The sequence below is a fragment of the Rutilus rutilus genome (genome assembly GCF_951802725.1).
Source record: "Rutilus rutilus genome assembly, chromosome: 13".
NCBI lineage: Eukaryota > Metazoa > Chordata > Actinopteri > Cypriniformes > Leuciscidae > Rutilus > Rutilus rutilus.
Window position 1 is genome coordinate 32,508,939 of NC_140218.1, and position 26,746 is coordinate 32,535,684.

General features: G+C 37.0%; 1 protein-coding gene and 1 long non-coding RNA gene across 5 annotated transcripts; one reads left to right on the forward strand and one right to left on the reverse strand.

Moving 5' to 3' along the window:
- Window positions 1-4,976: 4,976 nt before the first annotated feature.
- Window positions 4,977-17,964, forward strand: LOC311302694 (uncharacterized protein). 4 transcript variants are annotated; one of them, XM_084428707.1, is made up of 7 exons: window positions 4,977-5,206; window positions 7,048-7,197; window positions 8,167-8,319; window positions 10,703-10,855; window positions 13,712-13,861; window positions 17,025-17,168; window positions 17,411-17,964. In XM_084428707.1, the coding sequence occupies exons 1-7, from the start codon at window positions 5,116-5,118 to the stop codon at window positions 17,413-17,415; spliced, it is 846 nt and encodes a 281-aa protein (XP_084284833.1). In that variant the 5' UTR covers window positions 4,977-5,115; the 3' UTR covers window positions 17,416-17,964. The 4 variants fall into 4 exon arrangements, with proteins under 4 accessions (XP_084284833.1, XP_084284832.1, XP_084284834.1 ...); XM_084428706.1 differs by having other exon boundaries at window positions 4,978-5,206; window positions 17,025-17,174; XM_084428708.1 differs by lacking the exon at window positions 7,048-7,197 and having other exon boundaries at window positions 5,056-5,206; window positions 17,025-17,174.
- Window positions 17,965-19,303: 1,339 nt separating this feature from the next.
- Window positions 19,304-19,932, reverse strand: LOC311302754. The gene is made up of 3 exons (XR_014629662.1): window positions 19,831-19,932; window positions 19,594-19,677; window positions 19,304-19,504 (listed from the first exon to the last, which is right to left on the reverse strand). It is a non-coding gene; the product is annotated as an uncharacterized lncRNA (long non-coding RNA).
- Window positions 19,933-26,746: the final 6,814 nt, after the last annotated feature.

A 26,746-nucleotide genomic window follows, 5' to 3' on the forward strand; every position in this document is an offset into this window, starting at 1 on the left:
TTCTAAAAATAAATATAACAATGTCCTTCCTTCCTCTTTTTAGTTTCTGCCTGACTTGCACTTGACAAATACATTTTGACCAGGCCAGATTTTTGTTTTTTCAGCTGCCATGACAACTAGACTTCTTTGCGCTTTCCAACTCCAAGAACTTCGGAGAACAGAGCACGAAAAGCTAGCAGTATTCGGAATCGGTAGTGTACACAAATGGCATTCATTCAACCATTTGAAAATGAGTGTGGTACCAAGCAAAAAGCCAATACTTTTTTATGTGTCCTATGTCCTTTTCTAAATGCGTTTGTCTGATCTGCCAAACAAGCAGGGCTTGACATTAACACCCGCCAACCCGCCAAATGCGGGTGGATTTTGCTCGTGGCGGGTAACACAATCACTCCAACTAGCCACTTTGGCGGGTTGAATAATTGTAGTCTTTTCAAAAGGCATCTGAAAGTGTGACACCACGACACTAAAACTCCCATAGGGCTGTCAACGAATATTCTAAATTCGAATATATATTCGAATAGTTTTAAAAAAGAGAATTTCGAAGGTGAAAATGAATATTCGAATGTGGAAAAAAAAAACGCCCGCGGTAGCAGAGACGCGGCTGTCTGCTTTGCGAGTGGGCGCGCTGCCTGAGGGATCAGGGACAGGTAACAGGAAGAAGCGTTAACGTTTAAACAGAAACATTACTAAAGTGTAGGCTACTGTACTGACTGAATAGATATCGCATGAATAAGGTAGGTTAGATACAGCAGTTTCATGCACTGTAGGCTTCCACTGGTTTGATTATTTACCGTTTCACGTCAAGGAAAAGTTCCATGTTTACCACAGCACAGCTCGCTCGGAGCGTTCAATGTCGGTTCTATATACTGTAAACCTTCAGTTAATGTTAATAATATTTGTTTCAATCACTGAATGAAGCCTGCTATATAAGAGTCGCGACCTTAAATTGCTTGCACAAAACTCTTGATCAGCACTCAACATTTGCTTATTGTTGTTGTACATTTAAACTGTTATGCACAGAGCGCGTGACGCCTCATTCGCGCCGCAAGACCTCCAGACGCGCGTAAACGCGTCTTTACACTCGCGCCAGACGCTCTATTCGCGTTTGGTGCTGAGGGTGAGGGCGAGAGAGAGAAAGAGTGCCTGCGAGTGAGCGAGCCAGAGTGAGTGAGGTCTGCGGTCTTGGCCATTAGTTGATTTACTTGTTTTCGTGTAGTAATACGTTGTCAAATATGTTTAAACTTAAATAAACTACCTATACAAGTAGTCTCTTTGTATTAATTTGTCCTGTTATTGACGTAATGCGCGTCAGTGACAAAATGCGCAACCAGATGTTCGAATAGTTCGAATATAAGCTATGTGGTTTTTTTTAGAGGGAATATTCGAAGGTCATTTTTGAGCAATTTTGACAGCCCTAATGAGTATTGTCGCTAGTGACCGACAACAAAGAATCGAAGAGACAGCTAGCTGCCCTAGCTGCTGGAGTTATGTAGTATGCCGGTGGAGTGGCGACATATAATACATAATACATGGTTTTATTTTAAAAAAGGAGCTTTACACACAACCTTATCAGAGCTAATGATAATGACCTGTATTGTTATATATTTATGTAGTCTTGATTTGGGTGTGTACAGTGGTTTTACATTTAAAAGGGTTGTAAATCTAGTTCAAGCTAATTTTAGCACGCCATAGTCAACTTTTATCAGGTAATTTCACAACAACAAAAATGTGGCTAGTAAAAATGCTGTGTGGCTACCTTTGGAAAACCACTAGCCACATTGGCTAGTGAGCAAAAAGGTTAATGTCAAGCCCTGCAAACAAGTATTGCTATTTCAAAGAAAGGAAACGCTGAGAGACATTTTCACGAGACGGCTGTTTCGTGCTTATCTGGAGGAAGCTGACTGCAACCACACGGATCTCCTGCTGCATACAGATGTCAGATGGTTAAGCTTTCGTGATTTCGTGAGCTACTGCCTGAGATAAAGGAGTTTCTCCTATCTACAAAAAATACAGAGTAGCCTACAAACAACTTGAGGATGAGCAGTGGCTTTTTTGACTGACATGACTAACATGCTGAATTAGCTTCCAAAACATTGCATCTGAACTGCATAAGCAAGGAAAGGAGCCTGCACAACTGGACAGTGAGCGCTACATTGAGTGATACATAAAAACCACAAGACACAATTGGACAATATGGGTTATATATAAATATATTTAAAGGTTTTATCGAAATTATTGCTAGGGAAAAATAAGTGGTCGCTGGATATTGGTAGGGGCACGTCCCTTGCGTCCCTAATAAATTCTATGCCCCTGATTGTTTCTGATCAGGGAACACACTTTACTATTCAGGCATGTCAGGAAGTCTGCAGACTTTTGGAGATTCAATGGCATTTTCATTGCGCAAGACAACTACAATCATCAGGCATGGTTGAAAGAGTTAATCGCACTCTGAAAACAAGATTATAAAAACAAAAATATGGAACAACAGGACTAACATGTTGAGGGGTGAGAACCAGAAGGGCGTAAGTGACATTTCACCAACTTGGAGGGCCAAAAATAAAATTACCATAGTTTGATCTGATTTCATGTACTGATTTTAATCTTTTATAATAAAAATATGTACACACAAGGATGACTGTATAATTATTGAACTCTATTTTAACCTTTATTCAGAAAAAATCAATTCTAATTATTATTATTAATTTTTTTAAGTTACATGTGCCTTTTTGGCACCTATGTTTCATTCTATTTCGCATATAAAAACATCTGATGACAATATGAACAAAGCATTAAATTAATGAGTTTAAAAGAAATGACAATCTGTTGTCATAAAATTAAATATCACATAAAAAGTCCTTACATATAATTAGTTAATTGAATGCCATATTACCAACTGAAAGTACATAGGCTCAAGAAGAGAGCATATGAAATAGGTTACTGAATATTGAGGACATGACAACATAACAAAGACAATCTGTGTCATAAAGAATGTTTCAGATGGATTTGTAAATGAGATAGTAGCCCGCTCTGAATTGTAAAGGCCGGCAGAAGTCCACATAAGACTGCGGGATACTGCCATTTGTGCACAGTATAAGTAAGTCTTTCTTTTTCACAGCAATGATCCCAGGTGGACATCTGTATAACCTTTTAGGTTCCATTCCATGATAATCTCTGTACTCCTGTTTTCCACCTTTTAGATCCTCTTTTGTGTAGGGCAGCCACTTGATTTTCTGCGAACAAACTGTTTCTCCCTCTGCATCTTTGGTTTTGTTTCAGACCATGTGTGACATGTTCAAAACTGTTGAATAAAGTCAGGTTTTTTGGTTGAACCACTGTTGTCACATATCATATTTTAACAATGTCTTTACTACCTTTCTGGGCCTTGAAATGTCTTATGGGTTGACATGAGGGTGAGTAATTAATGACAAAACATTTAATAGTACATCTTCAGCAGTTAAAAACGGTTTTCTTCTGATTGTTGACCTACCTGGCTTACATGTGTTGTAAGCCATTTTGACTCATGTGCTATCCACAGGCACAATACATTTCTCAATGCCAAAAGGGCGTAAGTGCAGTTACTGATGAGTAACTGCACTCTTCTTCCTGTAAACTGCACTTTTGAGTAACTGCACTTTGTAACTACACTTTGCAATATGACGTGGTAAATAACAGATTTTCACAATGACTTTTGAAAATTGTACTAAATTACAGGGTGAAACTGGTGCCAAATGCACTAATTTGACCCACTGACAATATTAAATCCTTACAGATATGTCGATTATTCCTGGGACAATAAACTGCTGTTCACAAGCAGTGTATGTCACTACAGAAATTATTCTCATTTACATTATAGTTCATGGCAATTTGACTGCATACAACAGTATATTTGTCAGCCATTTGTCAAGTGGATGCTGCACACTGGTGGGGGTTGAGGAGCGATTCCCTGATATGATTGTAAAGAGCTTTGGGTGTCCAGTAGTACATATGAAAGCCCTATATAAATGACCCATTCATTCATTCATTCATTCATTCAGTACTGATTTTAGCTATCAGTTTAACCTTAATATGAAATCTGAAGGGAATTATTCCTGGTGCATTGAAGGGAAGAATGTAGTAAGCAAATCTAAGCCAGATTGTGTGAATTTTCCAGATGTGACAAAGTTGTTCTAACAATGAGAAATTGAAACACTTGTTGTTTTAATGGCACACACTTTGTTTGTGGTAACAAAACAAGTTTTTTTTTATGAGTGATCAATTTACAGAATGAAGTACAGGCACATCATGAGGCGTTTGAAGCCATAGCAAAAACTACACTTCTGGATTTGAATGTGACTACTGAAGCTAGAGTGCTTATCTGCAGTGATCCTCCATGAGAAAGGTGCCATCAGAATTAGTTTTATGTGTTTGACCTTGCAAAGCTGGCATTGGGAGTGGGAGTATGATTTCGGCAGGTGCTGGGGTTAAAAATTATAGAGATTTTATGTGTGTCACTCCATACAGTAGGCTATATGGTTATTATTTATGTTGTTAATTTGTAAAAGAAACAAAGGTTTTCATACTTTGCTTTGTTTTTTTTCTTCCTTTTTGAACACTCACTTGGCTACCATTTGCAGTTGTCCTTAAGAGAAAGATATGCAGTTGAGAGAAGAGACCTGATGCACCTAGTTATCTCCATAAAAGTATGTGTTGGGAGGTGTTTTTTTTTTTGGCAGGTAAACTGTATGGATATAGCTGTTGATTAAGGAATAATTATTTATTAATTTATATTCATATATTATTTATTCATTTACACACACACACACAGTGGGAATAGAAAGTAACATAGTAACACAACAACCTAAATCACAAAACAAAGCAGGGAAAAACAATCATGTATTAATAAAAAGTACTAACAAACACTTAATCCAGACAGGAATTACAGGTGTGGAAAACCACAGTCGATGAACATGTCATGCGCGTGCACGCGAAGGGGAGTCAGATTTTGGCAGGGAGACGAAATAGACAACACCTCAAACTCACGCCATTGGTTGAGCGCTAACTCAAATACTTTTTCGTCCTGATATAAGAATGATGTTCCAGCAGAGTTCATTCATTGTGTGATCGCAGGTCGAAAGGATGACAGCTCGAGTGTACTGCGCCGTGTTATTGTGTCTGTCTGGATGCTGGAGCTCAACAGAAGCTGCTCCAGGACGAAACATCACAGGAGGTGAGAAGATCCATGTTCTTTTAACTTCATACGCAGCCCGAATATATGCATTAAACAAGCGCCTTACAAAATATGGCATCTCAGCACATTACAATTCTCAAACATACAGACAGACGTCCAGTTAAAAATGAACTTTGTACGTCAGTTTAAAGCTACAATATGCAAGAATTCGTGGCGTGGTTCAGCGCGGTCTGTAATGGGAGAGAGAAGAGACGAGCGTGGGACGCAAGTAGGTCAAGTGCAAATGACGAACACCTGTGTCTTATTGGTGTGATTGGCGTGGAGAGACCGCTTAGGCCGCGCTGGAACGAGAGAGAGACTGAAGAGAAAATTGGACGCAGAGAAAGAAAACCGGTGGATCCGAGCTCTCATTTTTGAACTGTTTTGTGCCGTCGCGGTTGCCACGGTGAATGCGCGTTGTGCGCGACTTTTGTTTGTTTTGCTTTATTTTAATAAAGTACGAGTCCCAGTCACGCCGACCCCTGTCTTCTTCCTTCCTGACACTTAAACCTCATCACACTTTTATTTCATTAAAATTAATTAACCGCAAGAAAAGTAAGGTTTAATACTACATTGGTTATCATAGATGTTACTGTATGTCGAATTCATTGTTGTGATAACGCGGCGCAGTTTTACGTGTTCTAAACAATTGTTGTAAAAGTACATTCGAACATTCCCACATCATTTGCCAAAATACTGATTAATCTTTATGAATAACACATGCTATATTTATTTACATGGCCATAAACACCAGACGTGATAAACAATGTCAATGAACACAAATCTAAAGCAATAATACTTCCCTTACATAAACATATCTATTACCGAATGCTACATTTGGAAAATATAAAATTAAGCATGCTTTGTCGACAGAACCAGCTGCAATCGGTAAAGAATAATTGTGTTCCATAACAACTGCACGAAACAAGCTAACGTGTGTTGCTTGATAGACGCTACAACTACAACTTCCACATTTGTCCAGGACTCCACGCAGTACGAGCGGAAACCGAGGGTAACGCGGATATGACGCAATTGACTGGCGACTCCCAGCTCTCCCCTGCTCTAACGCCCCGTTTCCTTGGTTAAAATCGCAATTTTCTCACGATTTAAAAATAGTTGGAAACATTTGGGATATTGTAAGTAATCAACTTAACAAAATATATAACACTGGCCTTGAGATTATGGGATATTTTAATGCAAAATTCTTGCATATTGTACCTTTAAATAATTCCTTTAAAGGTATGTAAATATAGCCTATATTTTTATACGTAAGTTGTGTTTTAATTACTTTTTATATACTTTTTCCACAGTACAAGGAAAACACACAGATATTATTTTTTACAGTAAAACAAGACTATTAATATGGTTAAAAAAAAAACGTTACCAGATTTGTTTGCCATCAATCAGATTTTGATCAATCCTCCTACAAAAAAGAAAAGAAAAAAGTTAAGTTTTGCTTTGCTTTTCTTTTCTTTTTTTTTCTTTTTTTTTTCTTTTCTTTTGTTTGTGGATAAAAATGCTTAAAATGAATTTTGACTGATACAAAATTAGTTACAACTCTTGTTTCACACTTTCTTTATCTGACACTAACTGACACAGTTTAGGGATACAGTATTCTAAACTACTTGGATTTGAATCAGATAAATATGTGAATAAGCTTGAGACACATATTGCAAAACCACTGATTTACAGATGCTGAAACAAACTATTATAACCTGGTCTCCCCTAATGATGCTCTTCTCTAGTGGAATTATATTATATTATATTATATTATATTATATTATATTATATTATATTATATTATATTATATTATATTATATTATATTATATTATATTACAGCAAACCCAGGAGTGTGTCCAAACATAAAATATGATGCAGAAAAGTGTGCCCTGATTCGTTTCGTGCCGTGTGCCGATGACAGCGACTGTGCCAACAATGAGAAATGCTGCAGCAATGGATGTGGACTTCAGTGTATGGCTCCAGTTACAGGTATTTTTATATTATATTATATTTTATTATATACATCTTTTTATGAAAGCCATTAATTATAGCTATTAATTACAGGATTCAGCATTACAGTATAATTGAAATTTTTCAATTTTAACCTTTATTAGGCTTTAAACTTTTAATTTATATGAACTTAAAACAATCTTCACATAAACCAATTATAATGAATGTCACATTTACCAGCCCTTCAATATATCAGAGCTCAATTTTTTTAGATTGGCCCAGTCAGACCAGTTAAAAAATTTACTTGCCCTGCTAAACTGCATAAAAAGTTATTGTTTTCATTGTTTTTGACCCATGTAAACTGTTAAACAGTGCTTTAAGATTTTCAGGTAGGATATACAGAAATGTAATAAAGTTATCAAACACTTCACAGTCTTCACTGCATAAATTATAAATTAAATATAGATTAATCCTTATTAAAGATACAAAAGTTATTCAGTCAAGAACAGTGAAAGATTTTCTCTCTTTTGTTCTTTAACTAACGTTAATGACAGACATTAAGCAGCAGGTTTGTTAGGCTGCTGTCACTTTAAGTGCTGCCAGTACCACACTGCGTTCTCTTTTGTGTCTTATCGTGCTGAAATGTTTTAAAAGCATTTGCTTGAATGAGAGCGTGATCATGTATCGTAAAGCTTACCAAAGGATGAGGGGAAAAAAATGGATGCTACGTTAATTGCGTTAAATATTTTTAGCGATTAAACTGAAAATATTAATTGCACTTTAATGTGTTCATTTTGACAGCCCTAATTATATTATACAATAAAATAAAATTTTATTTGTATAGCACGTTTAAAAACAACTGTTGTTGACCAAAGTGCTTTACAAAAACCAAGGAAAAAAACAATAAGATAGAAAACACATAAAACTGTAAAGCGAAGTAAAGAACAATCAAAATGGAAAACCTATGAACTAAGGTTGAAAAATATATTATATTATATTATATTACAGCAAACCCAGGAGTGTGTCCAAACACAAAATATGAAGCAGCAATGTGTGCCCTGATTCGTTTCGTGCCGTGTGCCGATGACAGCGACTGTGCCAAGAAGAATGAGAAATGCTGCAGCAATGGATGTGGACTTCAGTGTATGGCTCCAGTTACAGGTATTTTTATATTATATTATATTTTATTATATACATCTTTTTATGAAAGCCATTAATTATAGCTATTAATTACAGGATTCAGCATTACAGTATAATTGAAATCTTTCAATTTTAACCTTTATTAGGCTTTAAACTTTTAATTTATATGAACTTAAAACAATCTTCACATAAACCAATTATAATGAATGTCACATTTACCAGCCCTTCAATATATCAGAGCTCATTTTTTTTATATTGGCCCAGTCAGACCAGTTAAAAATTTTACTTGCCCTGCTAAACTGCATAAAAAGTTATTGTTTTCATTGTTTTTGACCCATGTAAACTGTTAAACAGTGCTTTAAGATTTTCAGGTAGGTTTAATAGGTAGGATATACAGAAATTTAATAAAGTTATCAAACACTTCACAGTCTTCACTGCATAAATTATAAATTAAATATAGATTAATCCTTATTAAAGATACAAAAGTTATTCAGTCAAGAACAGTGAAAGATTTTCTCTCTTTTGTTCTTTAAAGCGATAGTTCACTTTGAAATTAATTTTTGATATGTTTTAGCTTACCTCAAGGGCATCCAAGATGTAGGTGTCTTTGTTTCTGCAGTAGTTTCAATTTTGATATTTTTAGGTCAAACCGTTCTTGTCTGTCAGTCATATAATGCAGGTCGATGGTCACTGGCTCAAAACACAAGCACAGAGTCCAAATTAAACAATTCCCCATCATAAGTACACATTGATGGCCTAAGACACGAAACGAGCGGTTTGTGTGAGAAAATGAACAGTATTTATATCGTTGTTATCTCTTGAAAACAGCACACGTCCAAATGATCTGACGGCGCGGGCGGGTATAGATATAAACATAGACGTCGCCTTGGCTACTGCAGTTCATTGGAACGAAACCGTAGCCAAGCGACATCTAGTGTATATATCTATACCCGCCCGCGCCGTCAGATCATTTGGACGTGTGCTGTTTTCAAGAGATAACAACGATATAAATACTGTTCGTTTTCTCACACAAACCGCTCGTTTCGTGTCTTAGGCCATCAATGTGTACTTATGATGGGGAATTGTTTAATTTGGACGATGGGGAATTGTTTTAATTTGGACTCTGTGCTTGTGTTTTGAGCCAGTGACCATCGACCTGCATTATATGACTGACAGACAAGAACGGTTTAACCTAAAAATATCAAAATTGAAACTACTGCAGAAACAAAGACACCTACATCTTGGATGCCCTTGAGGTAAGCTAAAACATATCAAAAGTTAATTTCAAAGTGAACTATCCCTTTAACTAACGTTAATGACAGACATTAAGCAGCAGGTTTGTTAGGCTGCTGTCACTTTAAGTGCTGCCAGTACCACACTGCGTTCTCTTTTGTGTCTTATCGTGCTGAAATGTTTTAAAAGCATTTGCTTGAATGAGAGCATGATCATGTATTGTAAAGCTTACCAAAGGATGAGGGAAAAAAAATGGATGCTACGTTAATTGCGTTAAATATTTTTAGCGATTAAACTGAAAATATTAATTGCACTTTAATGTGTTAAGTTTGACAGCCCTAATTATATTATACAATAAAATAAAAATTTATTTGTGTAGCACGTTTAAAAACAACTGTTGTTGACCAAAGTGCTTTACAAAAGCCAAGGAAAAAAACAATAAGATAGAAAACACATAAAACTGTAAAGCGAAGTAAAGAACAATCAAAATGGAAAACCTATGAACTAAGGTTAAAAAATATTATATTATTATTTTATTATATTATTATATTATATTATATTATATTATATTATATTATATTATATTATATTATATTATATTATATTATATTATTATATTGTGCTGTCAATCGATTAAAAACTAATTAATCACACATTTTTCTGTAATTAATCTCGATTAATCGCAACTATAACATTTAAGTACTTTATATATTTTTATATTGTAATAATTTCACACTTAATTTCCAAATTAATGTAGAAACAACATAAAGACAGGAGCCAATATTTAAAACATTTGTTTAATGGCATCTTTTTTTTTTTTCTTTTTTTTTTAAGCCATTAATTATAGGCATTCAGCATTAGAGTATAATTTAAATCTATCAAATTTAAAGTAGTTCCAGGCAGGTCTTGACCACATTATGTACATGTCCATATCATCTCACCAAATAATTTCAGTTATTTTAAAGGTCCTTACAGCAACAACAGCAAAAGCACCAAAACCCACGACGAATAAAACATGAAATTTTAAAGTAGAAAGACTGAAGTAGTTCTTTCTAGTAAAACGTATTCCAATAACATTTAGGTACAACTTCCAAAATATTTTTTTTTCTACAGTGAAAAATTAATTCAGCATTCAGTGATATGGCTTCTCTTTCATGTGTCTGTATAACAGTAAAGCCAGGAGTGTGTCCAAACACATACTATGAAGTAGTAAGGTGTAAGAAGAAGGATAAAGAGTTGTGTGCCGATGACAGCGTGTGTCCCAAAAAGGAGAAATGCTGCCGCACTACATGTGGTGGACTTCAGTGTATGGCTCCAGTTACAGGTATTATATTATATTATATTATATTATATTATATTATATTATATTATATTATATTATATTATATTATATTATATTATATTATATTATATTATATTATATTATATTATATTATATTGCTGTCAATCTATATATATATATCTCTATCTTTAAATATTTTTATATTGTAATAATTTTACATTTAATCTCCAAATTAATGTAGAAACAACATAAAGACAGTTGCCAATATTTTAAACATTTGTTTAATGGCATCTTTTTATTAAAAAAAAGCCATTCATTTTAGCCATTAATTATAGGCATTCAGCATTACAGTATAACTGAAATCTATCAAATTGAAAGTAGTTCCAGGCAGGTCTTGGCCACATTATGTACATGTCCATATCATCTCACCAGATAATTTCTGTTATTTTAAAGGTCCTTACAGCAACAACAGCAAAAGCACCAAAACCCACGACGAATAAAACATGAAACCTAAAGGGTAACACTTTATAATAAAGTTCAGTTGTAAGTCATTTATAAGTGGTTAGTTAATGAACTAATTATTTACAAAACATTCATAAATGATTAGCAAGTGATATACTAACATTTTATGTATGTTTTGTAAATTCGGTTACAAGTCATTTACAAGTGATTAGTAATAATCAACTAATTATTTGCAAAACATGACTATGCGTTCATAAATGATTAATAAGTGATATGTTAATTATTGTATGTATGTTTTGTAGATTCAGTTATAAGTCATTTGATTAGTTAATGATTAACTAATCATTTACAAAACATGAATATGCGTTTCATAAATGTTTAATAAATTATTATTATTTTTTTTTTGTATGTATGTAGCAATTAGAGGGTCCAGAAAGTGTTGTAAATGCCTTGTATACAGGTACAGATCATTTGTAACAGGTAAGTAACAGTGTTCAACATAATGATGTGTAAACGCATGAATAAATCATTTACAACACTTTCTGCATCCCCTAATCTGCAGCCCCTAATCCCCTAATCCACACGAAGCCAGAGCTTTCCCTATCCGATGTTTTTTTCCCCCGTTTAAAAAAAAAAATTACGTAAACACGGCGTCGTCTCAAGAAATATCTGCGTACACACGAAACCACTGAAACCGACTCAAAACGATGTAGTGTACATGCCAGACCTGTATGTGGCGCTGTAATTCTGCCACAGCCATACACTAAAAACAGAGAAGAAGACTTAGAGCATGCGCATAAACCTTGCTCGCTGTATACAATAATATTTAGGCACAGTAGCTTCTTTTTTTCTTTTTCTTTTTTCCTTTTTTTTTTTTTTTTTTTTTTTTTTAACCAAGAACTTTATTGAACAATATGAACAACCATAAATGGCCTGATACCAAATATGAGTCACGATATTCGATAGTTAGCGGACGCATAAAGCTTTCCACAAAGAACCGGCAAAAGTAATCATTATGAATGTGTCAAATATAGCAAGGAGACATTTTAATTGTTTATTAATAAACTAGTTTTTTCTGTGTCTGTCTCGGCTAAAGATGTTGACGATGCTTACTCATCACCTTCACAGTATTGTGAATGTGCCTATAGAGAGAAATGCACACTTCATACGGATTACATGAGAGAGTTGTCTGTTTCTTTTCGTTTTAAATTGTTTTGTTTAAAAGTAGACATTTCAAGCTTTATATATTTCTGAGTTTCGGATCATTTATGAGACGAGCTCAGTTCACGAGCAATGCAAGTTATATCGCGCCGGTGCCTCCATGTCGTGATTAAATTGTCTGCTATATTTGCTTCTTATTTATTAAATCCAGGCAATTGGTTGATGAAAAATTGATTAAAATTAAGATACAATTTATACAAAACGAAATTCACTTTAAAGAAAGGCGGTGACTTAGCGGTGTCTGACTAGTTGACACTTGGTGTGATGACATCATCGTTTCACAAAATGTACGGATTGGCCATACACACGAAAACACAAGGGTGTCGTTTTCAGATTTATCCACCTTGGGACCTGGTTTAAAAAAAATAGCGGTTTCAGTCTCCGAAAACGCCGGATCCGTCTGGAAGAAACGCCAATATACGATACAAATTTTGTACGGATACAGCTAAACGCGTCTCCGTGTGGACAGGGCCCTAAAGTGTAAACTATTCATCACTTGTAAATGTGTTACACATCATACGTAGATTACCACTTCAAGAATCAATAAGGCATAAGATCTACGAATGATATCTACGAATGATGTGTAACACATTTACAAGTGATATAGTTTACACTTTAGATTAGGGGATGCAGAAAGTGTTGTAAATTATTTATTCATGCGTTATAACAGGTGTTGGACACTGTAGTGTGTACTGCAGTGTAAGTGCTGACTGGTGAGGGTATAGACCGCTGTCTTCTCTGAAACACATGGAGTCTTTAACCACTGTGCACCTGATGTGAACAAAACATACAAAAAAATTTAACAATTTATTAAACATTTATGAAACGCATGGTCATGTTTTGTAAATTATTAGTAAATCATTAACTAATCAAATGTAAATGACTTATAACTGCATCTACAAAACATGCATAAAATAATTAACATCAATTATTAATCATTTATGAATGCATAGTCATGTTTTGTAAATCAGTTAATCATTTACTAATCACTTGTAAATGACTTGTAACGGAATTCACAAAACACACATAAAATGTTAGTATATCACTTGCTAATAATTTATGAATGTTTTGTAAGTGATTAGTTCATCATTAACTAACCACTTATAAATGACTTACAACTGAACATTATTATAAAGTGTACCTATTTTTTTCTACAGTGAAAAATTCATTCAACATTCAGTGATATGGCTTCTCTGTCATGTGTCTGTATAACAGTAAAGCCAGGAGTGTGTCCAATAACAAATGAAGAAATAAGGTGTATCAGGAAGGATGACGATTTGTGTGCCGGTGACAGTGAGTGTCCCAAAAAGGAGAAATGCTGCAGCACTGCATGCGGTGGACATCGGTGTACGGCTCCAGTTACAGGTATTATATTATATTATATTATATTATATATTTTATATTTGGCATTATATTTATATTATATAGCGCTGTCAATCGATAAATATAAATATGTATATGTATATGTATATGTATATGTATATGTATATGTATATGTATATGTATATGTATATGTATATGTATATGTTAGGGGTGACCCCGAATAGTCGAAGATTCGATGCTTCGATAGGAGGAGCCTGATTCGACTCCCGATCTCACGGTCGAATCTTCGCGGAGGTGTTATGAATCGAGGATCCTGCCACTTTGGCTATATGAGGGCGCTCAATGTCTGATTTCACATATAGAACTACCGGTTTTCTGTCAATACGTTAATATTCAGCCTATTATGACAATGCTGTATATAAAAATGTGCAAAGAAAGAAGCTTTTAATAAATATTTTTTAACGTGCGTGAATAAATCCAAACACCCCGCGTGACAGATTTAAGTTTCACTTTCAATCCGTGACCGACAGAGGAGCGTCTTCGCGGCAAGGATTTAAATCTTTAACAATGTCTGGGATAAGAAAATCTAAAGTGTGGATGTACACCATCAGAAAGGATATTCTGGATTTAGCATTAGGAAAACCATGATCCCACTTCTGCCGGCCAACGTTAACACGTTTCACGCATACTGCATGGGTTTCACTTTAGAATGTATTTTATCCGCGCGCACAATTTGAAAAGACTCCAACGGACGCAGACAGAGTGAAAGACTGGATTTGTTCTCTCGATCAGGTAGGGTACAAGTGATTTCAAAACTTTTCAGCCGGTTCTAATTTGATTTTTGGATGCTGTGAACATTTTTTGCTAAAAAGACTGCCTCTCCAGTTTAGCATTTATTGTTGTTTCTGCAGTTAAAAAGACAAAGTTTAAAATTCTGGCTACTATCGTTATTTTAATCATTTATTTATTTTAATTGTATTTATTAATCTGTCAGGGTTATCTAATCTAACTATTTGTGGCTTGTGCTTTGAATATGTTCCTCTGCACTTTAGGCATTTTGCACACATTTGCTCATCTTGTGACTTGATTCTGATTTATTTCGTTTTGTATTTTTATTTATTAGAAAGGTATATTCTGTTCTAATTTATTATTAATTGTTTATTTTTTCGGTGCATCGATGTTGTGCTGTAGGCTGGCCTGCTCGCACAGGTAATTTAGCCGATTTAATTTGATTTGCATGTGAAATGCAAATCCTGTCTGCAGTGTGGCCTTTCAGGAGTTATTTATTTCTTAGTTTTATTGATCCAAAATGTTTTTATACATTTTCTTCTATATCTTTGTGTGATTTTTCTGTACATCGCGGCTTTGAAACGTTAAAGCCCCGCCCCCATACACAGATTCGACTATTAGTCGACTATAGGCAAGACATGACGATTCTGATTCGACTATGAAAATCCATAGTCGGGGACAGCCCTAGTATATGTATATGTATATGTATATGTATATGTATATGTATATGTATATGTATGTGTATGTGTATGTAATAATTTCACATTGAATCTCCAAATTAATGTAGAAACAACATAAAGACAGTAGCCATATTTTAAACTTTTGTTTAATGACACCTTTTTATTTTTAAAAAAACCTTTAATTTTAGCCATTAATTATAGCATTAGAGTATAATTGAAATCTATCAAATTTAACATTTATTAGGCTTTAAAAATTATAACAAGTTTTAAGTTAAGTGAACTTAAAACAATCTTCGCATAAACCCATTATAATGAATTTCACATTTACCAGCCCTTCAATATATCAGAGCTCAATTGTTTTATATTGGCCCAGTCAGACCAGTTCAGATTTTTACTTGCCCTGGTAGACTGAACAAAAGGTTATTGTAACATAAATAATATAGTAAATAGATCAATCCTTAATAAAGTTACAAAAGTTATTCAGTCAAGAACAGTGAAAGATTTTCTCTCTTTTGTTCTTTAATTAACACTAGTGCAAAATGCCCGTGCAAAATCAGTTTTTGTGTGTGTTTTTAGTAATTGTTGATTTGGTGCCCGTGAAAGAGACTGTGAACGCATTGAATTCAAGGAGCAGGCTAGGTTACTACAAATGATGGCTGTGAATAAAATATAATATTCAGAAGTAAACAGTGTAGCTTATCAGAATTTTTATTTTTAAGCCACAACCTTCTTGGGGCTTCTTTGACCGATACAACACTCTAATGTCAGAATGTTTATTTTTAAACCACAACCTTCTAAGTGCTTCTTTTACTGGTATTTTTAACGATATATTTTGCATTTCTCATCCAAACAATGTCAAACTTGGCACTGCACTTACTCGTGCCCGTAGCGAGACACCTGTCGAGTTTGAAATCCATCGGACTAACGGTTCGAGAGATATGCGAATAATAGACACACACACACACACACACACACACACACACACACACACACACACACACACACACACACACACACACACACACACACACACACACACACACACACACACACACACACACACACACACACACACACACACAGACATTTCTGTAATTTATAGATAGAAGATTAATGACAGACATCACAGCAGCAGGTTTGTTAGGCTGCTGTCACTTTTAAAACCTCACACACATGATGCATCACAACTCTTTACGTTCATTTAAGACTTCACTGAACTCATTTAAGACTCTGTTTGCGAAGGTACTTTACAAAACGGCCATTTTGACAATTTTGTATGTTTTTTGTCATTCAAGCACTGTTTGAAGCAGCTTTCTGTGCACGCGTTAACTTTGACAACACTAATATTATATTATATTATGTTATATTATATTATATTATATTATATTATATTATTACGGGGCTGTTGAATGATTGAATCTGATTGGTTGACGAAGATTGAAAGGTGTGTAATTATTTTCAGGGCTAAAGTAGTTCCAGGCAGATCTTGACCGCATTACGTACATGTCTGTATCACTTTGCCAAATAATTTCAGTTATTTCAAAGGTCCTTACAGCAACAACAGCAAAAGAACTAAAATCTCATGTTTTATTCGTCGTGGGTTTTAAAGTAGAAAGACTGAAATAGTTCTTTCTTGTAAAACTTATTCCAATAACATATAGGCACAACTTTTTTTTTACAGTGAAAAAAATCCTTCAGCATTCAGTGATATGACTTGTCATGTGTCTGTGTCACAGTAAAGCCAGGAGTGTGTCCAATCAAAAAATATAAACCAGGACAGTGTGCCCAGATAAGTTTCGTGTCGTGTGCCAATGACCGTGAGTGTGCCACCAATCTGAAATGCTGCAACAGTGGATGTGGACTTCATTGTTTGGCTCCAGGTACAGGTATATTATATTATTAGTTTGTTATATTGTCTGTCAAATGTACCTGAATTCAGCCTATAGCACTGTTTCAGGCATAGGGTGGCTTTACAAAATCAATAAAGATGATGAATAATACATAGAACATAATTCACTCAGTAAGTAAAACTAGCTATTCATGTCCTGAGTGTTTTGTGCTGTACATCTGATGATTCATCCCACTAAATAGCCAGACTAAATCTGAATCTCTATCCATACAGTCTAGGTGCCTAACTGAAGGGAATCCAGTGTGTGCCGAATACTGTTCCCATGATGGTCAGTGCCCTGCCGGACAGAAATGCTGCTAAACACCTCTGATCATGCATGCAGTGAAATTTCTGATTTAACCAACGGAAAGAGTTGTGAGAATGATTTTGCATAATACATACTACTTTTTGAATTCTTTTTCTTAAATCAATTCAGTGCTTCAGTTTTTTTCTTGAAGCTTATCATTTGTATGCTTTTGAGAACAAAATGTACCAACACATTAGTGTGTTGAAATAACGGAAGCATATGGACATGGCTAGACGGCTAGCTAAATATAATAACCCCATGACCTAAGTAACAAGCTGAAGTAATAAAAAAACGAATTTGCTTTGCCGGGTGTTTCTGAATTGCAAATATGTAGAACTAATCATATTAGAGAAATATGGTGTAATGAGTCATGTTACCTTTGTCATGTACCTATCCTATATTAATTGTTGTGTAGTTTTGCCGGTGGGATTCTCTGTGATTGATATGTCCTCTCGGCCATGATTAAAGCATATTCAAAGGCATTGTTTGGAGTCTGTCTGATCACTGCCGACACAGGATAGACACTAGAGATCTTATTTTCATTCCCAAGTGATGGTGCTGAAGTGGAACAAGTGAAGAGACGTCTAGTAGAGTACAAATTTGTAGGTGTCTAGAAGTAGAAGCCAGGTTAACTTTAGTCAGGTGCGTAGGGGAATTTCTACCACTATATGTATAAGCCTATATATTATTGATTTTGTGTAGCTCTGGCAGCTACAAATCCCACTTGTCCAAAATCCAATTCATAACCATACTTTGAACATCAGTCTCTTCTGGTTAGGAGTGTATCATGTTGCACAGCAATTTCACATTCATTCTGGAGAGACAAATTGCTTCCTGCTGGAAATGTTTTGTATTGTGCCCAGTTAGGACATGTGTACACTGACATACTTGTGTCTGTAGGGTCAGGCAAAAATAGGTAAGCGGATGATGGTACTACTTGGATAGTTTGATTTGATCAGTGGAACCAGTGAGTTACTACAAATCTGTTTAACTACATTACCTGCATATGTGTATAACAAACTACCATGCCATATACATACACATGCATTCTTCCTCAAAATCCCCTATGGCATGAACAAAAAACGTTCTCAACACGTTACGGGTTTCCAGTTCATTTATTATGGGAAAGTTAACCAGTGTTAAAGAGCTGCTTCAGAATTTGAATTCAATAACACACAGTCTGGAAGTCATTATGTGGTCAGCCCACAGGCAAATGCACAAAAAAAGGCAAAACACAAAAAACAGTCCAGTCCTTCAAAACAACACATATTTTAATATCAGTGCATTACAGAAAGTGGAAAATACTTGACACATTCTTAGACATCAATTTTCAGTAGTTGGATTGTAGTGTCTGTTTCTGTGACACTTGGTTACGCTCTCAAAGAGATGGCGTAAACTGAGACGACTTAACATCACGCTCTTCCATGTATATTTATCCCAGATGTCCGAACCATGCAGTTCCTGTAAGAAACGTTCACGTTCAAACTATGGTTTTCTAAAAACACTGCAGAAAAAAAGTCTTTGCTTATGTGACTGGACAAAAAAAAAAAACAGTGGCTAATCTTTGTTTGTGACTCACAAAACATAAAAAAGTGGCTAATCCATCTGTCTTGGAAGCTCATTTGTTCAACAAAAGTTCAGAACAGTCACTTGGCATCGAGTCCTTCCATGGCTGAAAAGCATCTTTAAACTCCAGCAGATGCCGTTTTAGAGTCATTATTCTCTCAGCTGCTTAATATGGACATTTCAGGCATCAGACCTGCTCTCGGCAGTTAGGTCAGCAGTGGCACTCCCCTTATGCGACAAACGAGATTGGCCAATCGTTTGGCCAGCGGTGGACTCGGTTCATCCACCTGGAACGTGCGGGTCAGCAAGTTGTAAAAGGAGCCGTACCCCACCGCGACCACCGTGCAGGTGAGGCAGATGACCTCTGCATGCTGAAGTCAGGCATGGGTAGATTTACCAGCAGGGGTTCGGTGTACACTCGAACAAAGTAGCTTGATTCTTCTTTGACTGGGATACTGGAAGTCAGAGGTGAAAATGTTACGAAGAACCAAAACAAATAAGGCACACTTATTTACTATTAACACCAAGGCCAGTTTATACATACAAACTGCTAAACAACGGTTGGTCTTGTGTGAAGTTGGTGTTCATTGCAACCATACTTGGCACAAGGGCGCTGACCACAGAGGACCTGCAATAACATTTATGGAACATCAGTCAGATATAGGGAGTGGCAGACAAGATGAGTAACAAACTCTTTCAACAATAATGACATTTTAGCATATATATTTGAATTACAAAAATAAATGTATCTTTCAAAATACTTGATAAGCAAGAGTCTTACCCAACGTAGAAGCCGTGGTTGGGATCAGGGGTGTACTCAGTCCATTTGAGCAGGGCCCTTTCAAACTGTACCGTGACCTCTGTCATCGAGTGAGGCGGTAACTAGATCAGCATCTCCAGTAGATGAGGACGATGGCGGTCTTTAATAATAATAATAATAATAATAATACATAAGTCTTATGTAGCGCTTTTCAAGGAACTCAAAGACGCTTTACAAATGAAACAAACAAACAAAAATGAGAGTGCTATTATAGATTGTAGGCGAGCTGAAACAGGTGAGTTTTGAGCAGTTTTTTGTAGGTGGTCACAGTGAGTCTGAGTTTCTGATGTGGATGGGGAGTGAGTTCCAAAGGGTGGGGGCAGCGATGGCGAAGGCTCGGTCCCCCAAAGTTCGGTGCTTTGATTTGGTGATGGGTTTGAGAAGGTTTAAGTCAGCAGAGCGGAGGCGTCGGGAGGGGGGGTGGTGCTGTAAGAGGTCTGTGAGGTATGGAGGGGCCAAGTTATTGAGGGCTTTGTAGGTGATGAGCAGAACTTTGTAATGGATGCGCTGTTGTACAGGGAGCCAGTGAAGCTGTTGAAGGACGGGGGTGATGTGGTCTCTGGAGCGGGTGTGGGTGAGGAGGCGGGCAGCGGAGTTTTGAACATATTGCAGTTTTTGTAAATCAGAGGAAGGGAGACCATATAGGAGGCTATTGCAGTAGTCGAGTCTTGATGTAATAAATGCATGGATGAGAGTTTCAGCAGCAGATGTGGAGAGGGTGGGGCGTAGGCGAGCAATGTTACGTAGGTGGAAAAAGGCAGTTTTGGTGATATGACGGATATGGGGCTTAAATGTGAGTGTGGGGTCAAAAATGAAACCAAGATTTCGGATCTGGGGAGAGGTGGTAACTGTATGGCCATCGACGGAGAGAGTGAAGTCTTGGGAGGAGGGGAGGAGTGATTTGGGACCAATAACGATGATTTCCGATTTATTGCAGTTGAGTTTAAGGAAGTTGGCGTTCATCCAGGATTTTATTGCAGAGAGGCAGTTTGTGATGGTTAATTCTGTGGCAGGAGTGATGGATCTGGTGCTGAGGTATAGTTGTGTGTCGTCTGCGTAACTGTGGAATTTTAGTCCGTGATTATGAATGATAAGTCCAAGGGAAAGCATATACAGGATAAACAGAGGGGGACCTAGCACCGAGCCTTTAGCGGGCTGGTAGTGAATGTAACCTACAGGACAAGGAACAAAGGTCTATAAACTCTTTATGCTCCTGAGCATGAACCAGACCTTTTCTGTCCACTAAGGATGATTTAAAAAAAAAAAAAAAAAACTTTATTATTGTGCCTTTAATTTTTTTTTACTTCCTCATTTTAAAGAATGTTGAAACTACATTTCCCTACTCAGACGATCCCTATCTAAAGCTACTCTCAATGCGCTGAGTTGCGCTTTGGGAAAACATCTTTGTTGTGAATTTGGAAAGGTCATCATCTCAATTGCCTTGAATTGATGGCTGTATTTCTGACCCTGAAGTACTTCCTCCAACAGTTAAGGGGCTACCATGTCCTAGTGCGGGTGGACGAACACTTCAGTAGTCACCTACATAAATCTCCAAGGCGGACTGCATTTGCGCCGTCTGAACAGGTTCTGCTTTGGAATCAGGACAAGTTCCTGTCCCTCAGGGCGATTTACATTCCTGGGCATTTGAATATGGGAGCAGTCTTTCTGTCAGGCTGTGACACACAGGGAATGGAAATGCCACCCCGAGGTAGACAAACATAGTGATGCACCGATGTGAAAATTGTGGCCGATACCGATAATCGATATTTACCGATGTCGATATCTCTGTATAGAAAACATATTTTTATGATAATCAAATAAAGAGCTATTTTCCAAAACACTTTTTTTTTTCTTTTCTTTTTTCAGAAATGACTGATATTGGGCACCTTTACCTGTGTGCAAATTATGTCATCAGATTTTCAGAAGAAAAAAATATTTATATAAAAATATTTTTTTTTATAAAGGATACATGTGTCCTGAATTCACACTATGAATAAGGATGAAAAGGCAATGAATAGGCAATGTCATTGTCTGAGAGTTTTGTATAACATGCTCATTAGGTTAAATGGTGAGACTGACAAGTGCTCAAAAACTGTGCTGTTGAATTTACGCCTCCAGCCTAGTTCAACGATTGTGTAGGCTGCTCTGTACCTAACCTCTGTCATTAAGAAACATCCAGAAATTTCCCAGATATTTATAAACACCCCTCAGCAATCTCATATTAAGTGAATCCCAACAAAATCCCAGTGCATAAACTTTCAGTTATGTCCATGGTTCACGTCAACACACGCTGAACACTTGCTGTCAGAATGAGAGTCGTAGATCCAAATGCAAGCAAGCAGTTTATTGAAGACAGGTTGAAACAGGGATAATACTCAAAACACCACGTATAGCAGGCGGGCGACCAGGATACAAATTCACAGGAGAGGATGAGTGATATGAATAAACGGATGCCAAACTGGAACTGGATGAAGAGAACTCCAAACGATCTCCAGAAGTCTGGAAACACAGACGAGATCGAGGAAATAACTCCGTAAGGAAACTCAGGCACCGGAACTGGGTAAGAGAGCACAAACAAGAGTGATGAACCGACACCAAGCAATAATCACTCCCGCTAGATATAGGCAGCTAACAACAGAAGTAACTAGCTGCAGCTGCGGGCTGATTAAGTGATCAGCTGGTTACTAAGCAACAAACAAGCGCTACACACTCAGACCCCACACCCACAACAACCAACAGATACACAAAATGAACACACGGATCGATGAACCGTGACACTTGCTACGTGTACGTGCTACGTGTCAACCTGGTCTCACAGGATTCCGTGAAATGTCCACGGGCCCTTAACTCAAAATCCGTGGAACCATCACGGAATCGCCCCAAATTCCGTGATGCGGCCACGGATATAACTCCAACGCAAGTCAATGACACTGACCTTCCGTGGTCCACACATGGATACCCGTTTCAATGACGGAGTACAGAACTCACTCAACGGACGTGTTTTCTCATTTGGAAACGCAACATTTGAAGTATTTGTTTCTTTTCCAGCATCAAATGCCATAATGACGTTAACCTGACTGTTATTGTAGTTATTGCATTGTCCTGTCATCATAAAATTTCAGTTTGTTTCAGTTAGCCTAACCAAAGTCCAGTGATGGCACCACGGACCTCAACAACCTGACCTCACTCATGGACGTTGTAATGTTGCTGGCTTGTTTAGGAACTTATAAGCTTTAGGTCAACTGTGTTGCAATGGCATGTAATTAACTTGACATTTTGTCTCGTCCTGTCATCATAAAATCCAGTTTGATGGCGTTTTAGACCTATTGTTCGCTTGGCTATAGTCAGAACTAAAATCTGTGATAGGAGCACGGAGTGAGTCTGTGGTGAGACCACGGATAACTCCAACGCAAGTCAGTGACACTCATCTTCCGTGGTCCACACACGGATATCCGTTTCAATGACAGAGAACAGATCTCACTCAATGGATGTGCTTTCTCATTTGGAAACACAACATTTTAAGTATTTATTTCTTTTCCAACACCAAATACCATAAAGACGTTAACCTCTCTGTTATTGTAGCTATTGCATTGTCCTGCCATCATAAAAATTCAGTTTGATTCTGTTAGCCTAACTGAAGTCCCGCGATGGCACCACGGACCTCATCAACCTGACCTCACTCACTGGATGTTGTAATGTTGCTCACTTGTTTAGACACTTAAAAGCTTTATGTCGACTGTGTTGCAATGGCATGTAATTAAGTTGACATTTTGTCTTGTCCTGTCATCATAAAATCCAGTTTGATGGCGTTTTATTGCTTGCTTGGCTATAGTCAGATCTCAAATCTGTGATAGGAGCACGGATTGAGTCTGTGGTGAGACCACGGATAACTCCAACGCAAGTCGCAACCCAGTCTCACGTCAGTTCGTGATATGGTCACGTAATTCAATCTATTGATTCGTGCCACGGATGCGTTTATTTCGTTATTTTCGTACAATACCAGCACGTTTTTTAAACTAATGTATTTTCAATGGGAATTAAGTGTCTTTTGTGGTCACAGCACGATTCTTTCTGCCTGTCGGCTGCAGCAGAGAAGCTGTTTAATCAACATGTATTCACGAGATCTTATCTTATCATGGTTTATGTATTTTTTTTATGTTATTATTTCGGTCTTATTGTCAGGGAAGCTGGATTGCTTTGCTGTTTATTGATATTTTTAAAATGATATTTTATCAGTAGGAAATCGCGCTGAAGAAGTCTCGTTCCGAACACATCGCGATATTTGGCATCAGTTCACGTGTGTCAGATGTTGGTAAGTAGTAAATACCTAAATACGCTGTCCTAGGCTGTTTCTCAATTCCAAGAACGCAGAGAACGGACTTGTGTTCTCGTGGAGACCGGTCTTGCCAAGCTTCCTTGGAAGAACGAACTCGGAACCGGCCGCAATGACTTCTGGGACACCAGGCGAGTACTAGCTCAAGTCTGCATTCGATGCATCCTCGGTATCAAGAACACATCCGGGTTCTTTCATGCGTCCTCTGTACTTGCGTTCTTGAGAATTGGGTCTGAACTTCGACGGTTAATGATGACGTAAAACGAGAACACAAGGACGCAAGATCACTGAAGAACGCATATTGAGAAACACCCCTAATAATGTGTGATATAATGTCTTTTCTGTTTGTCGATATTAATCTGCCATTATATCTGCCATCTCCACGGAGACTTTGCGTTTCATTGCTTTCTAATTCAAAATAGGGTGATTTAAACACTGCCTGTCACGTGACGTGCTATAGGCCTAGATATTCATATCAGATTAAAAATAGTTTATGGCGCTTTTCCATTACCAGTACCAGCTCGACTCGACTCGCCTGGCCTCGACTCAGCTCGGCTCGGCTCGCTTTTCGCTCCGTTTTCCATTGCAGATAGTACCTCCACAATAGTACCTGGACGTCATAGCGACGCCGCAGGAAACTGCCGTGACTTAATCTTTTACGCGAGACGCGCGAGACACACCCGCTACCCACACACACACAGGGCAAAGGAGGAAATCGAGTGTATGCTGTTTTTGGATGTTTTTGTTTTTGCTGTTTTTTATTCAGGATACTCAGTCTGGCGCGTGCAATGATGACGCAGTGAATAGTGACGATTCTCTCTGACCAATCAGCAGTCTGCTGTGTTTTCACGTCACATTTTAGTATCGGCTCAGCTCGCCTCAGCCCGCTTAGAACCTCGCCGGAGGTGGTACGAAAAAAAGTACCTGGAAGCAGGTACAGGTACAACTTTTACACAGTGGAAAACCAAACAGAGCCGAGTCGAGCCGAGCCGAGCCGAGCCGAGCTGGTACTGTGTAGTGGAAAAGCGCAGTTCCAAAGCTGTATTTGTAGTAGAAGCACAGTAAAAACAACACTTACCATGCTTTTACCACAGTAACATTAGTTTTACTGTCATAAGTGTAGTAAAAAGACAGTAATCACAAAACTTACCATGCTTTTACCACACTATTGGTAGTTTTAATGTGATACTTATTGTAAATGCACAGTAACCACAACACTTACCATGCTTTTACCACAGTAGCCCTAGTTTTACTGTGATAGGTGTGGTAAAAGGACAGTAACCACAAAACGTACCACGCTTTAAAGCTCATTAACCTGAAGTTTTACTGTGATTGGTGTAGCAAAGGACAGTAATCACAAACCTGACCATGCTTTTACCCCAGTATAAAGTGATATTTGTTGTAAATGCATATTAACCACAACACTTGCCATGCTTTTAATGCTTTATAATGTAACATCCAATATTTGTAAGGTAAATCAGTACTTTTTCCTTTAAATAATCCTATTATACATAATGATATTTTCTTTTCTCTTTTTTCAGCTGCAAAGACCAAAAGGGCCTAGTCAGCCCATTATTGTTTGAGGAGAAGTAAACGGAGGAGACGGACAGCTGCAAAGGCAAATATTCACAATGGTATGTATGTGTTGGTTTTAACCCTAAATCAAAAATTTTATCAAGCATTTGTTGTTTCTTAAAACTTTTCTCACAAAACCCATAGCCCAATCAGTACAAACATAGTCTGAAAGTCTTAATAATTCACAAGATTTAACAAGTTGTCAAATTCGTATGATACTCGTACATATTTGTATACTCGTACTCAGCTTTTACTCCTAGTGCTGTGATTGGCTACTGCCTCAATTCCTGTACATATTTATCGCGATATTTGTAAATCAGATGTGCCACTTCTTGGAAAGTTGTCGGATGTCACACACACTGTCAGAAAGTTTATATTAATTGCAAATTGGTCCCCGTCTGTTTATGTTCCAGTGATACATGATGTCTCTCCACACCTCATAACCTACCTCTGTTTGCAAGAGTGGAAAAGCTTATCTGACTTGTCACATGACATCAGATACTCGATTATTTTGTCATAATCAGATCAGTTACACTGCTGATAACTGTCCCGTTTGCATGTAAATCATTTTCATATGATTATTGCTTGCTATTAAAGACATAATTTTATTCATAGAAATGCCCACATATCAGTGAACTTATAACATAAAAATGCTTTTAACATTTAATTATGCAACATTCTTTACAGAAAACATATCCTACAGTTATAAACTGACTATTTGCAAGTAATGTATTAAAATTACCTTCCTTTCTGTTTTGCAGGATTACTTAGTCCTTTTTTTTAAAGCTCTACCAATATCAAACTCAACAGCTCTTTTAAGAGCCAACCCTCACAAGAGCTACTAGTGAGTCGCAGCGAATCTTGCGTGATGATCAACCCTTCCCAGGTGAGGTTTCTAGAATATTGCAATCAGTATTTACTCATCAAATGTTCTCTCCTGAATCATATGGTAAATTAACTTATTTATAA

Bases quoted from the DNA above. Each gene is read 5' to 3' on its own strand.
- LOC311302694 (XM_084428706.1), top strand. From the start codon at position 5,116: ATGACAGCTCGAGTGTACTGCGCCGTGTTATTGTGTCTGTCTGGATGC. The intron at 10,856-13,711 runs GTATTATATTAT...TCTGTATAACAG, and splicing joins GTGTATGGCTCCAGTTACAG to TAAAGCCAGGAGTGTGTCCA. The intron at 13,862-17,024 runs GTATTATATTAT...TCTGTGTCACAG, and splicing joins GTGTACGGCTCCAGTTACAG to TAAAGCCAGGAGTGTGTCCA.